Source organism: Salarias fasciatus, chromosome 6 (genome assembly GCF_902148845.1).
Source record: "Salarias fasciatus chromosome 6, fSalaFa1.1, whole genome shotgun sequence".
In the NCBI taxonomy this organism is placed as follows: domain Eukaryota; kingdom Metazoa; phylum Chordata; class Actinopteri; order Blenniiformes; family Blenniidae; genus Salarias; species Salarias fasciatus.
Genome location: NC_043750.1, coordinates 10,709,194 through 10,724,374, shown reverse-complemented (window position 1 = coordinate 10,724,374; position 15,181 = coordinate 10,709,194). Strand labels below are relative to the sequence as shown.

At 43.3% G+C, this 15,181-nt stretch overlaps 1 protein-coding gene across 1 annotated transcript; it reads right to left on the bottom strand.

The window, feature by feature from the left end:
* Positions 1–685: 685 nt before the first annotated feature.
* Positions 686–14,933, bottom strand: mnd1 (meiotic nuclear divisions 1 homolog (S. cerevisiae)). The gene is made up of 8 exons (XM_030093595.1): positions 14,795–14,933; positions 14,085–14,150; positions 12,386–12,443; positions 10,730–10,878; positions 9,962–10,036; positions 9,752–9,866; positions 3,365–3,409; positions 686–1,704 (listed from the first exon to the last, which is right to left on the bottom strand). The coding sequence occupies exons 1-8, from the start codon at positions 14,795–14,797 to the stop codon at positions 1,598–1,600; spliced, it is 618 nt and encodes a 205-aa protein (XP_029949455.1). The 5' UTR covers positions 14,798–14,933; the 3' UTR covers positions 686–1,597.
* Positions 14,934–15,181: the final 248 nt, after the last annotated feature.

The following is a 15,181-nucleotide window of genomic DNA, read 5'->3' as shown; positions in this document are numbered from 1 at the left end:
GGAGCTATATCTTCACGCTAAAGAAGAATTAAAGAGCCACAGAGGGTTTATCTCGACAGGGTGGAGTTTGTCTGGGATTACAGGAAGAGTCGGGATCGAAGGGGGGGCATCTGTGGTCTGATTTACTGATAACAATCTGTGTCGAGTCCCTTAAATAAAAACAAAAAACTGCACGTTAGAGCACCGAGAAAAACAAACATGTCATCTGGCAAAGATCGGTCGCCTCATACCGAGTGAGTCTTCAGCCAGCTGTAGATGCGCTATGAGGGCCGGGCACGTTCAACAAAAGAAACCACAATTAAAAGCTACTTATGTTGGCAAGGAAAGACCGAGCTGGCCTCCTAATAAAGCTTTGATATTCAGCATGTCACGCTGATGAATCACAGTCGTGACAGGTTGAACAGGGACACACACACACAAACACACACAGTCAGGCAACTCGGCAGTGGGTGTGTCGGCCACGTCCCACAAACTGCAGTTTACATTTTGATCTATCAAAGCTCTTCCAACTATGAGCTTAGGTTTGACACAACAAAAGCTAAACATGTTGACATGTAATTTTCGCACGGATTTGTGACAACAAAGCCGCAGCATGAGGTGTTCGAGATTGTCAGTTTTTAATTGGGAAGCAGCACAATTATCGCCTCGAACAACGGAAACAGAAATACGTAGGAACAAGAGGAAGTAGCAGTAACTGGCATTTTATTCATTTCCAGTGAAGAACCTAAACCTGGGGCTCAACAAATCTGCATTTCAAATAAAAAATAATAAAGCCGGGTTAATTGGTTTGGTCAGCATGGATGTAGTTCCAACTAAGAATGCACACCTACCTGTTTAGCATCGGACTGACAGAAAACAGCAAGGCGTGGGAAAAAGCTAAGCTAAAGTCATTCTGGAAATGTCATTTCGTTCATGCAGAGAGACAAAAAAACAACAACAAAACAGAACAGAAAAAGCAGCTTTTGTGTAAAAATTCACTGCATTCCAGCAGCGATTTCAAAAGAAATGCAAACACAAAAGAGAGAGGGGGGAAGCTGGAGTAAATACATGCATATGAATAAATAAGAATGCAGAATAATTCAACAGTCAAGAAGGCCTCTTCAAGAGAAAAGAGATGCCACGGGAAGTTAAAGGCCTTGTAGACAGTGTAGACAAAACACATCCTTTGCTTCTGCCATCAATCCAGCTCTGGGAATAAAGACAAGAGGATGTTGACAAAGTAAAGACGGACAAATGCAGATGAAACTTGCTCAAGTATTGAATTCCGAACCATCTGTTTTAACTATATAAATTCGGTCACTCGCAACACAGATGCCGTAAGTGTGGATTCCCCTCTATCATCAGCTCCCAGCTCTCAGTTTTCAAACTAACAGGTGTCCCAGAAGTCAGGCTGCTAAGTTGTGTTTATGGCTGAGCCCCCACCAGCGCTCAGCCCAGGCTCTTCTCTGGTTGCACCCAAGCAGTATATCTGCAGGGGGAAAAAAAAAAAAATAAAAGAAAAAGAGAGAAGACCAACTGCTCCAGCAAAAATCAGATATCGTGCTTATTCCGCTTGAATCCGTCCAAAACGAAGCTGGAACCCAAGTGAGAAATAAAGCTAGTCCATGTAGTCAAAGTCCTCAGGGATACCGAAGGCTTTATTAATGCGGCTGTCATCAAAGGCAAACTTCTTCTTTGTCCAGGACTTGATGGCAAAAACATTGTCTGAAATAGAAATGAACAATCAAGTAAAAAAAAAACAAAAAAAAAACAGAGGTATCTGGTTGCTCATTGTGACAGAATAACAGCAGTATTTTTGATATTGCTGGACGAGACGACATGATCCATCTGCTCTAACGTCCCCAAACACAAGCTCGAGACCATTTTGGAGAAAGTTGAGTTCTTCTGGCGTTAGATCTAATCATTACTTCCTGAGCACAGCGATCATTTCATACCGGAGAAGATCAGCAGCACCTGGAAACAATTTGGACGATAAGGGAGTAATCTGATGCGTCCTAATGAGGACATTAGCGGCGATGGGAGCGTGTGCTGTATGTTCTCCGGAGCAGGCGACGGCTTGTGATGCGGCGCGTATTTACGTTCTGGGAGTCTGTTGAATCTGCTCAGTAAACCGGTGACCCTATACGCAGGTCGCTCACCAGAGCCAACATGGTGACGGTGGCGTGGAAGATGTATAAAGGGGTGGGAGCGCTCGCCTCGAGACGCCGCTAACATCCTCCATCTAAACCGAGTGTCTGGGAATGTACAGGGTCAGTGTGAAGGGGCTGCTGTGCCTTCGCCGATCCGTCTGAAACATCAACAGGAGGCAAATCTGGAAAACCATAATGAAGATTCCAGGTGTCGCCGAAGATTTTGGTACCCAGTGTGACCCAAGAGAGCAAACACACACTGATTTAAGCTTTACTGTTCAATACAGAATTCATAATGAAACAAAACATCAGCAGGCTTTAACGTTTAGACTGCACTGTCTCCAAACTCTTTCAGTGGAAATAAATGTCAGAATATAAGGACGGAGGTTTGAAAGTGATTTGAGCCACAAAATCCAGACGCACATCTGTTCCCTGAAGACGTTTCATCAGCTTCCTCTGAATCACGCCGTTCATGGTGCACGTCACCTGCGTGCCGCACCATCGCTCTGCACGCCGCTGTCGACACGACAGGCGATCAGAATGTGTCAGGACTTGTGTGGGTGTGTCTCGCTGTAGCGTGGCAACGGTGAAAGCTGCACGTTATTTTTGAAACGCAAAGAGCTCGGCGACGGCTTCGGGCGTTGAATCGTCTCGCAGCTTCGGTTAGTTCTGCGGAGGGTTCGAGTGAAACGGCAACATATGATGACCAAGACAACATCACGGCCGTCCGGTCCAGGAGAAAGCAGAACTCGCTGCAGGGCCAAAGATGACTCACAACTGCCTCAAACGGCTTCAGTTCTGTGAAATCAAACCAAACGAGTGTCCGCCGGAGCAGCCGGCACCGCTGTGTGGAAAGTGGAAATACCGCGGGCTCTGCCGGTTACCATGACGGCCAAAGGTCGGCGGTGTCCAGGGTTACCGCTCAGGTCAACAAACGCACACAGTGAGCCTGAGTTCTAACAGCTTCCACTGGTGGATGGTAATCAATGAAATGTGTCCCGACACCTTTAGGGTTATTTTTGAACACAGAGAGGAGGAAGAAACTAGTGATTCGCTCTCAAACGTTCAAACTGTAAAATGTTAAACACTATAAAATGCAAAATATACATTCTGTGCGTTATTCTGTGACGTGTGCTGGTTTGTTTACCTTTTGTTTTGTGCCAAATGAGAAGAAAATAACCAGATAAGCCTCAAGATAGATTTGAATGTGTGTGTAAACATTTGAGAAGACTCACCCGTCCACCTGGAAACTGCTTCTTTGGCCACAACGTTCGACTTTCCTGCAAAACAAACATTGCGATGTTGCGGTTTGTCGTACAAACAGCCAACAACGGCTCTTTACTAGTGAGAGAATAGTTTAAGCAAAAATGTAATATAAAAGGACCAAACATAAGAAATGTGTGTTTTATGTGGGCTGCAGCTTCTTAGTTTTAATACTTCAGTGTTATTTACTGTTCAAAATGTAAGCCTGACAGCGGATGCTTTCTACACTGGTGAATTAAAACAGGAGAGAAACGGACCCAGCTCACACTCTTTGAGGCTTATCAGAGCTCCAGTGAACAAGTGGTTTATTATTAAAGAAAAGTGGACACTTCAGCCCACTCTTCCCCTGCAGCTACACCTCCAAACAGCCCATCCACTGCAAAAACCCAAAATAGAGTCCAACGACGTGCTGAGAGAAATCTCAGGTGACCTATAAAAGCCGATCCTTAAATCAAACTCGGATAACACCGCCAGGCATCCGAGCACCTGGAAGAGCCGCATTACTTCCCATTAGAGGTGAAATGTTGTAAATCCAGTTCAGTTAAAAGATTACAGATCAGTGCAGGATGCGTCTGTAATTTATTCTTCATGGAAACTGGAGATGTTCAAGCGGGGGTGTCGTGCTCTGCAGCAGCCACTGCAACACACCGGCACATTCATAAATGTAAGTTTTATGAAGATTTACAAGACAGGAGAGGTGTGTTCTGTTTAGTTTGAAGACAATAAGAGGCTGGAGGTGACTGCTGCGTGAAATAAACAGGATTGAAATAAAGATATCGGATGAAACAGGTTAATATAGTTCAGACATTTTCTGAGTTGAGATGGTGGATATACTGACGGTCATCGGCGGTCGAGAGTCGGAATGCAAAAACATTCAGGACCGATGTTTGTGTGGCGCGAACTGTTAACTAATCCAGGTCGCTTCACTGTTTCATAACTGGGTCACGGATTTACTGTTGTCTGAGAGGAGAATGATTTAAACAATGGATTGAATCCTTAAACAACAATGCACACCGTGGGTGTGGAGAATGTTTATTTTGGACTGAGTTTACATGAAGGAATTCGTTTCATAAGTTCACCCTGTCATTCCAAAGGGAAGTTTCGGCTCCACTACCGAAAAAAAAAACCAAACAAAAAAAAAACACACACACATCTGATTCATGTTTTCACTTCGAAGCAAAGAGAATATGTCAACACGCATATTTTAAAAGTCAGCAAGTGAACCCAAAGACGACGTATAATCTCAAGGACGCTTCAGCTGAAGGAATTTGGCTTTAACAGATACTGAGTGAGGTACGATGGAGGAACGCACCTGCCTCACCTTGAAAAACTTATGGTATATTTTGACTTCAATACAATCAGCTCTGAAAATGCATTTCTGTCCTTTTTCAAATTGATACCTTCAGAAATGTTCGAGGAATTATGCAGTGAAGTTGCTTTATTTCAGTCTAATCTATACATAAAGGTCAACACAAAAAGCCTTTTCTCTCTAAATGGAGCTTCAATCTTTTTGTTTCTCGTTTATTATTTGCTCCTCTGTGCGCTGCGGTTTGAAACCCTTGCTCCTAAACCAGCCTAACTCAGGGTGCGGCAACTATTGTCAAACTTTTTAACAAGGATGAGTTCATCTACAACCAGAGCAGGGTGTCTGCTGTGTCGGACGCTACAACAAAATGTTTACAGGTAAAGGGATTTTTCAGCAGTTTGTGTCCAAGGTGATAACAAAAACACAAAGAAGACCAGTAATGAATATAACAAGTGATGCGTATTGGATCATCTGTAAGTATGGAAGGGTGTGGTAATCAGGTCAGGCATGCACAGGTGTAGAGAGCAGAGCATTGTTTGTCTTTACTGTAATCCAGTTCATCAACTCTTCAACACAACACTGTTTTGTTTGTTGCATTGTTTATTGACTCTGACCTTTAATCTTCGTGTCAACACACCGAGAGACACGGCTAAAGTCAAGTCAGGCTGAGGCGCCACTGCCTGATCGCCTGAAGACAACTTCAGGCCCCAACAGCACATATTTATCGTTTCCAATTCCCCTTCGTCTTGAATGGTTCCTATTATTCTCACGCAGACGCTTTTAGGAGGATTAACACCGTGAGCGACGTCGTCGTCAGTGGCAACATTTGAACAGAGCTCGGATGTCAAAATGAACTCCGGAGCCTCCTTGTTTACGTCTCTCCTATATGCAGGAACAGGTCTGAGCCCATTCTGCACGCTCGGCCTCAAGCCTGCAGCGCAAGACACAACATACAGCCATGTTCTCAGTCAGCGCTGCGCAGCCCTCACTGAGCTCTGATGCTTATCTGCAGTGTGTGTGTGTGTGTGTGTGTGTGTGTGTGTGTGTGTGTGTGTGTGTGTGTGTGTGTGTCAGTTGAGCAGAAGTTCTGTAGGCATTTGCAGATAGTGGTAAAAAAAAACAACAACCAAAGACTGAAATGTAACAGACGTCCCTGACTTGTGAATTTGTCAGAGTAGAGTGTATTTATGATCTGAATCGGTGATTCCAGGGACCAAAAACATGTTTTACCTGCTACAAAAGGGCCAAATTATAACCAAGCACGTGTCTACAAGGATGTACGGCAATTATTTCTTCTATATCCGTGAAATAATTTAAGAAAAATCAAACTTATTGCTGTAATAATGGAGTATATCAGGTTCAAATGAGGTTTAAATTAAAAAAAAAAGAAATTCCCTCCAATCCAACCTGAGAAACCAATAATGTATTTAAACTTTCGGAAGTGGCTCATATTATGTATAATAGATAGATATAATTAAAAATGATTAAAGATTATCTGTATTGTGGCAACAGCTAATATAATTTATGTTAAATGAAAAAATGCTCTCGCCTGTCAAAAGACCAGTAATTATACACCTGTAAGAACTGACGATATCACTCCTAATCTCTTCATTGATTTGCCAATATGTTTAAGTAACAGAACGATGTAAAGTAAGAGGATTTAAAATGCGTAGAGGTAATTAGTGAAATATGCTCAGCTGCTGCCTGAACAGGAGCGCACAGGGGAAGGTGGGCGTTATTTTCTATTTTGATTATATAGCCTTGATTAGTCATAAGTTATTTTAAAAAGTAGGTCAGTTGGATAACAGTTTTCAGCTCAGTGAACGCATTTTTATGTTTAATATGGTCTCAGTTTCGGCATTAATGTGAGCTGTGCTGTCCTTTCTCTTTAGGTTATGATCTAAAATCATGAGAACACAGTTTGATGTCTCCAGTTATGATCTTGATGTTTTGTTCGTGAATTGTTGCTTCATGTTTGCAGTTTTTTTTGAACGTTTGTGGATCAGTGCGAACTGATTAAAATGTTCTGTCCTGTACTTAGCTCGCTATACATATCAGCGAGACAAAATAGAGGAAAAAAGTCTGTGAGACAACATGAACCTAAAGAACTCCTCTCCAAAAAACACTGTTAAACAAAATACATCTGTTACTAACAATTCTATTAATAAGACAGCCAAGGTCACTGTAAAATATGCACGAATAGGTAACCTTCAAAAATACTGAATTAGATAAAAAAAAATAATTTGGTTGAAAATATTAAACCACCCTTTCACCCTTTATAGTGCATTCGATAAAATACTGAATACGGTAAAAAAGGATGTGTTACATATACAAGAATAAATCTGACAGCAGAAACTGATGTAAATGACACAGTAGCTAAAAAACTCTGAATTCTGTCACTGGATTTCTGGAAAAGATGGTTGACGTGTTACTCAAAGCTACTGCGCCACACTGTGTCGTGCTTTCGATGATAAAATTTACCTAAATATCATTCAACAGAAGCACTGGGACGACATACTACTAGAGCATGGTCATGCCTTCGGTTTAATGTCCTGAGTGTCAAGTTTTCATTAGAATTTTAAGCAGTATTTACTTCTTATCAATTTACTGCATTTGATACAATCAAGAAGAAATGTTACTAAATATAGTCACTTAAAAGAATAACGCCTCTCTCTGAATTATATTACAAATACTAACAAAGCCCATTAGGAAAGACTAAAAACTCATTTTTAGATCCTGCGTTACAGTGAACACATTAAGAGGTTATCACTGGGTGGAAAATGCGCACCACACAGAAACGGTTTGCTGCATGTGTGCATGTTCCAGTTGCCTGGAGACGTGCACGTTGTTCCGGGGAAGTGGAAGAACCCGTTTGTGGACTAAAAGTTTGGGAGGCGCGGGTAAACAGACCACATATTTTTTTGACACCACACTTGTCACCTGGCCACGTGAAGCAGCAGCAGCAGCAGCAGCAGCAGCAGCAGCAGCACCCCCCCCCCCCCCCATAACGTCGTTCTGCTGTAACTTCAACACAATGGGGGACAGGATTCTTCAGATGCCGCCGATGCCTGCGTCGATTGCTCGGCCTGATCGAGGAAGAGGCGTGTGACAGACGGTAGCGCTGAGGACAAGCTCCGAATCTTTAAAAATGTCAGCCAAGTGACCCGAAAGGTCAGATGTTACAAGATTCGGATTTAAAACATCAAAAGCTATTTCTATTTGAATTTCAACAGGAAGCTGCACGCTTCCTGTCACGTCTCGATATTTAACCCGTTTGTGGTCGGCGCTCAGGCTTTAAAGGTTCAGTTTTCACTTCCTGACTCGTGCAGGACTGGAACTGTGTGAATCAGCAGCGCTGCTGTGACGGCCGTCCCTCCACAGGCCTGCGATGCCTTTGCATCCCCACAGAAAGCACGTTTACATTCAGGAAATGGATTATAATTGGTAATTGCTGGATTTCCTTCCTGCTGAGCGAACGCAGTGAAGTGGTCGTGTTGAACATCGAGATAAATGTTTGTGCTGGATTTATTCAGAACGAGTGATAACAGTCCTGGCACAGGACAGTTTTGCTTCATAATTGTCACAATAACCAAAACAGCATTGAGGTATCTTACTCTCTTCTGTTTTGGCTAAGATTCTCTTTCTCCCGGTGCGTGCACCTGTTTGATAGCTTTCATAAAAATGCCTGAAAAAAACACCAAGAACCAACATACACATGCTGTACAAACTGTCATTTTTCAAAGGAATCCAAAAGGAATTCCTTTTTTATTGATACACGAACCACAGATAACACGAACAACAAGCTCCTTGTGTGAGTGAGAACTGGAACTGTCTCATTTCCAGATACATTTCATGAAGAGGAACAACATTTTTGACTGTAAAATGTGTTTAGAAACGTCTCGTTTCTGCTGGACGGCACTTCAACTTCTCACGCGTTTTCAGTTCGTCATGATCCATTTCTGTGGTCGACCAAACGTGAAGTTATGGCATTAGGTGTGACTTGAAATGGACTGTATGTGAGTGGAGAAGGTGTACAGAGCCGCCGGCTTCTCCAGAAGCCTTCCAGAAGTACTGTACGTCTCTTTGAACGGCTTAAAAAAGGACGAACAGAAAACTGGGAGAAGCTACCGAAGACTGCCAGCAGCATGAGAGTCTTTCTTGTTCTGCGCCCTGTCTGACAACGAGTGGGAGGCTCAGCCGAGCTAATCCGGCTCCTGCTGCACACGAGCGTGTTCATTATTTGGTGTGAAACCACTTCTCCGTGTTTGGCCGAACACCGAACGCTCTGCTTCTTGGATATTGCCAAACTGTTTGCTCTGCTTCTCCTTTTCATCAGAGACCCTCAGCGGAGGCTAAACAGCATCGTCTGTCAGCGCCCGCCACCTTTTGTGGAAACTGCAAAGTCTCACACCTCAACGTGTTCTCAAGTCTAGAGAAAGGAGTCATTTCAGCCGTCTTTAATCAATTACTGGTTAGCAGTTCACACCAAGTCACAATGAATCTGCTGTGATGCAAGAAAAATTCCGACCAGAGAGAGAGAGAGAGAGAGATAACATCGGTGCGTACGGTCCCAGCCTGCAGGGAACGCCTCGGCTGTAACGTACAGTACAGCACCGCAGGGACCGGAGGTGTGTTAACGACCGTCACGTTGAACGCGGCCGAGACGAACATGTGTGTGTGAGACGGCTGGTGTGGCGCAGCTCTGCGGAGGTTTCAGCGCTGCCACGTGGAGCCCCGACGCGCAACAGCCGAGTCTGAGCGAACGGCACGTCTCTGTGTTTCAACGTTCCAGGGCTCGACCTGCTCAGGTGAGTTCGGCTGATCTGAACGTCGGGGCCTGCCTGGCTCAGTCTCAGGAAGCACAATGGAAGTGTGAAAGCAGCTTCGAGAAATAATAAACTGAAAAACACTGCGAAAGAAAATCTATTTCATCCTTATTGCCTCTATGTACTGATTTATTTTATCTCACTGAATCATGACCCGGGAGTTGAGTTTCGTTCTCGTCATTTGTGGATTAAATGACGATAAAATGAGTATCGGGACCTGCACTTACTCATCTCTTGAATGACCTCGGGGTCACACTCTCGGTACTTCTCCAGCTCGTCCGTCAGCTGCGTTCGCTCGGCCCTCAGATCCTGCAGCTCCTTCAGCAAAGCGCTTCGTTCTTTCTGCACATATGAACGTTATTTATGCACGTTAATTACATCGATAACGTATACTTAAATGTTCGTATTCTTCAGAATAACTTCGAACGTCTCCTTACTGTATCCTGACGTCCCACTTTAGCTTTTTCGACGGCTTTGTGGAGAGACTCTTTCCGCTGTTTGGCCTCCGAGATCTAGAAACACGACAGGGAGATGCCATAATTCAACAAAATAGATGGTTCCAAAACGACCTGGGGGGAATCTTTCCACCCATTCGTTGTGGGTTTTAGTTGTAAAATCAAACTGTATGAAACGACTGCAGAGTGATTTAATGATCTGTGCCGTCACACACATCACACAAAACAAACGCCTTTCCCTGTGAGACGACCGCGCTTCATAACATTTAGCTTCTGTCCCAGAAATCTGGTGGCGAGCGTTCTTGGGGGAGTCGCCACCCTCACACCATCTGTCCGCCACGCACCGGCAGAGGGAAGTGGGTCACCGCAGAGGAAGAGCGAACGTTTCACGAACATGCAACGGGATGAGCTCATATACCTCTAAACAAAACAGGTTTTTTTTTTTTTTTTTTCATTTACCTAAGACGTTTTTGTTTTTAGATATTTAAGAAAGCAGAAAATTAAAAGACCAGACAGAGAAATCCTTCCCACAGTCTCCCACAGTAATTAGCACCATTTGTATTTTCTTCCCATTTCTTTATTTTTGTCTTCTATGAGCCGAAATCGTTTCTGGGTCGTGTTTGTCACGTCGACCTCGTTACTGTAAACTACAGCGAGCTGGAAACCTCTTTTGAGACTGCTGCTGGAAACACGAACAGAAAAGGATGGACGCTTGTTCCTGAAGCGGCGACGGGGCCGCTGCTTCCTGACCTGCTGCTGCAGCTCCTCCAGCTTGCGCTTGCGGGCGTGCAAGGCCTTGCTGGGGAAGGCCCAGTAATAGTTGGAGGTACCGACTCGCTCACAGTCCACCATGTTGTCGTCCACCAGGCTCTGCAGCACTTCCTTCACAGTCATGGGAGCTGAAGGCAACAGAGAGACGGAAGACAGCAATACAGCCTTATGTTTTCTAACAAAATACTGCTTCCTGTGGGAGTTGAACGGTTTTTATGTAATCGTGATTTGGTGACTGAAACGCGGCGGAGTTACAAGCTATTTGTGAATGTGACATTTGCTAATGCGAGCAAATTAAAAAAAGACATCCGATCCGACCGAAGCTTTAAAAAGTGCAAGTCATTATAAAGGCTCGAATATCCTCAAACCTAAACCCACACATCTGCAGCCCCTCTCTCTCTCTCTCTCTCTCTCTCTCCGTTTTCTACTTCAACGCTGCAGAAGAGGATGTAACAGAGCGCCAGCTCCATCTTCAATAGTGTCAGCGGTGAAATGCGATCCTCCCACATGCTTTCCTGAGCCGGTCCACGGCAAAACTGAAAGAGCTTATCTGCTGCGTTAGGAGCTGGGAGGATGCTGGACAGGAGCGAAAAATAGGACTGGCAGCAAGGATCGAAAATGTGACACACTCTGTTTGGATTAACCGTACAAGCATTTTTTTTTTTTCTGCTTGAAACTATGCTGCTTTTTCTCAGAGGCTGCCAGGATATTATAACCACTCCTGTAATTTTTCCCAACATAGTTGAGATCATTTCCTTTGGCTTCTATTCTCATATTTTCTTTCTTTCTGCAGGGAAATGTGCCCAAAATGCAACGGTGCCCCCTTCCCCCCCAAATCACTCAGTAACGACTCTGTGTCCATGTATGGGGGTTAAAAACATATGCTTTTAATCACAGCAACAAGATCCACTCTCCAGATTGATGTTTTGTCCACTTTACAACAAAACCCCCTCGTCGGCTTCCTTTTAAACACGCTCAACGCAGCTTTGTTTGTTTGGGCAGGGCTGCGCTTGAAAGCCTACTTTGTATTTTTTCCTAAAAACTTCCTGCGTACAGATAATGTCAGACGGCGGGGCCCGACGTCGAGGGAACGCGTTCACCGTGAGTGCCGAGGGCTTTCGGCAGTCCTCTGCACGCGCAGATTACTGCTATTGATAGACCTGGTTCTGCTTATGCAGTCTAAATACAGTTATGATGGCAGGAGCAAGTCCCGGTTGCCATGGCAATGCTGTCGGCACGTCACCACAGTGTTTTCAAGAATGCATGAGGCTGCAGTGCTGGTAGCAGTCCGCACGCCTGCAGGGTCCCTGGACACAAACTAATGGAGTCTTAGAATTTAAAAAAAAGCAATAAAGGAAGCACTGATGTATTTATGCGTGCTATGTCCAAATTCTCGCGGGTTTTAATATACTCCGCCATTCAACATCAAGAACTTCATTTTTAAACCTTTAGGCTGTTAAAGAACCACCTAAATTCATGCTGTCCCACTGCATAAAGCATGAGTGCGTTCAGAAAGCAGATTTTATGAAAAAGGAAAAAAAAAATGACATTCATAAAGGCAGGGTGATTGGAACGCCAGTCACACACCGCCGGCGGCGAAACATTCAGAGGTAATGAACACGTGTCATTACTCACATATGCCTTTTGTCTTGGGGGCAATCTTCTCAATGTCTTTCAGCTGGAACACGTCTTTCTGTGAAAGTACATTCTTCTCAATTAGTGAATCAAAGGACGACTTATTAACCACATAGATCGGCTCATAAATCAGATTGTTGTTTTAATTTCTCATCCATTTCTGAAATGTCGTGCAGCTCAAACATTTGCAGACTGCAGCTGAGGGGTGATGGGCAGAGTCCACCGGCCCGGACGGGCTCTGAGTCAATCACAGAGAGACAGACACTCACACTCACTCACGGTGTAGGAGGAAGCTGGAGGACTTACACACAAGGAGAACTTGTAAACTCAGACTTAAACCTGGGAACTTTCTTGTGACACAACTATGGAGCCTGTAATAAGGCGCATTAAGAGAAAGAAAGTCATGATGCTGCTTTTCTAAGTATTTTTTCAGTTTGTTCTCTGTTGTGTGTTGTTAAAGTCAAAATTTTTTTTAATTGTATTTATTATATTAAACGGTCTGTCGGTTTATCTACATTATAATGAAAGAATCCAACACTGCTTGTAAGTAAACATATAAGACCACATCTATTTTTCTTTGAATGTGTTCTGCTCCCCGCAACAAATAAACAATCAGCTGACATGATCTTGGAAAAACTATCACACAGCGCTCAAAAGCATCTGTAAACGTGTGTGTGAATGCAACAGATGTCTCCATAAACAACTCAATAAATTGAAATTTTCAACCTTCTGAGAGCATTTTCCGAAATTCTTTTGGGAACAGCTTTGTAATTTATGATTATTTGCGATCCAGTGGGATTGTCACTGCTGATACTCGAGCAACAAAAACATTGCATTGTTTATCATCAACCCGTTTTTCATTTTTATTAAAATCTTAAAACGCTGCAGCCTAAATCAATACCAGCAGCTTTATTTCAGTTCTGGGTCACTTCACGACCATCCTGAACTTGTTTCAGTCGAACAGTTGGCTCATAGGTCGAGAGATGATTATTGATGCTTTATTATGGGCCAGTGTGAAAACACTGAACACTCAGCTGGTTCACATGCAGGGAGAGGAAACAAAATCCCTGAATACTTTTGCAGTTTAGCATGAATAGCTTGAAATACTTAGGAAAATATTATTTTTCTTTTGAACCTTGCAGCATCTGATTGTAAACATGAATGCCCTAAAAGTCAAATACACCATGATTGATTGTCCACTTTACTATGACTTGACATTGGATTTATTAAGCAAATCCAAAGTAAAACCTATTGGTATTCATTAGACTGAATTATTCAATACTGACAAATCATAGGCATCCTGAGCAGTAATCACCTTTTAAAGCATGAAATAACTGAGTAATGCAAGCAATATTATCACCTAAATCACAGACAAAGCGCCGCACGGTGCAGCAGTGGTCAGTGCTCTCATCTCAAAGTGAGAATTGCTGGGTTCAAATACTGGCCGGTCTTTTCTGTGTGGAGTTCACATGTTATGGTACTCTGGTTTACCCCAAAAAAAACATGGTTGTTAGGCTAACTGGTGACTCTGGATGAAGGTGAGTGTGTGTGGTTGTCTGTCTCTCTGCGTTTGCCCAGCGATGGACCGGTGAACTGTTCAGGGTGTATCCTACCCTCGCCCACGGTAAACTGGGATTGGCTCTAGAACCCAACAGCCCTGGCATAGAAGATGGATTATAGTTTCCTTCTGAAAACTCACTGATTCGAAGAAAATCTCCATCATGCGTGTCCTCTTCTCCTCCAAACTCAGCCCTTTCTTCTTTGACTGAAACAAAAAGTTGATTGTGTTTACTGGATTACATACAATGAAGTGGCAATTAGACAAAATGAATTTAAGCTAAAGGCATAAGCATTTAAAGTAAAGAAAATTACAGCATTTCAAGATATAACTGCATGCTGTGGGTGAGGTATTTCATCAGTGATGTCCATATTGCAGAGTCAGCATAATACATCTGTATTATTGCGATACGGCGTGCAGCCACTAGGGGCAGCACTGAGCAGTTAAAATAAAAAAGATTGACAACATTACATGACATTTCTTTATGGAAATGAGGGAATGAGGCGACCTACCGAAACAATGTGGCATTTCTTAAATAGTTATTAGTCTCACATAACTTAAAACACATGCGCAGCTTTACCCAGAGCTTTTATTTGACGAAGTTTTCACGTGACTCACAAAAACTAGAGAGCACACGTGTACACGTGTTACACTGCACTTACTGGACTAAGAAAAGCATTTTGTGCAAACAACGCGACATATAACCAGTTAGTTTACTGCTGGTTGATTTAAGGTTGTTGATCGCTATAAGCTAACAGCTAGCTAGCCATGACAGCCGGTGGCTACATGCACTCGGTAGACTGTACTGCACTCTCAAACGTAACAGCTCTTCACACTGAGGATCTACTCACCATTTTGCGATGCGAACTGCTCCAGCAACACCCTGCGGCATTGACTATTTAGGTGCTGTATTGTAATCCCTCGGTTTTGTTGCGTTAACAGTGCAAACGAGCAGTTTACGCTGAATGTTCACGATGGCACAGAATTTCCCGCGAAAGGATGACGTAGTGCTGCATTCAATGTTCCTCGGAAAAAAAATTCTAAAACATGGAGCCTGGACATTATTGTTGTAGTATTTTTATTATGGCATGTGTAAAGTAAGACGAAAGTTATAGCATAAAAGGCTATATTTAATTGGTATATATTCACAACATCTGCGATTTGTCATAATCTACTTCCATGTGGTAAAATCAGTTCAATATTTTGAACGATTTGGCAGAAATACGCATTCAGCAGAG

Excerpts from the sequence above, each read along its gene's own strand:
- mnd1 (XM_030093595.1), bottom strand. Across the intron at positions 12,444-14,084 it reads TGGAGATTTTCTTCGAATCA|AAAGACGTGTTCCAGCTGAA; the intron begins GTGAGTTTTCAG and ends GTACTTTCACAG. Across the intron at positions 3,410-9,751 it reads CGAGGTCATTCAAGAGATGA|GAAAGTCGAACGTTGTGGCC; the intron begins GTAAGTGCAGGT and ends TTTGTTTTGCAG.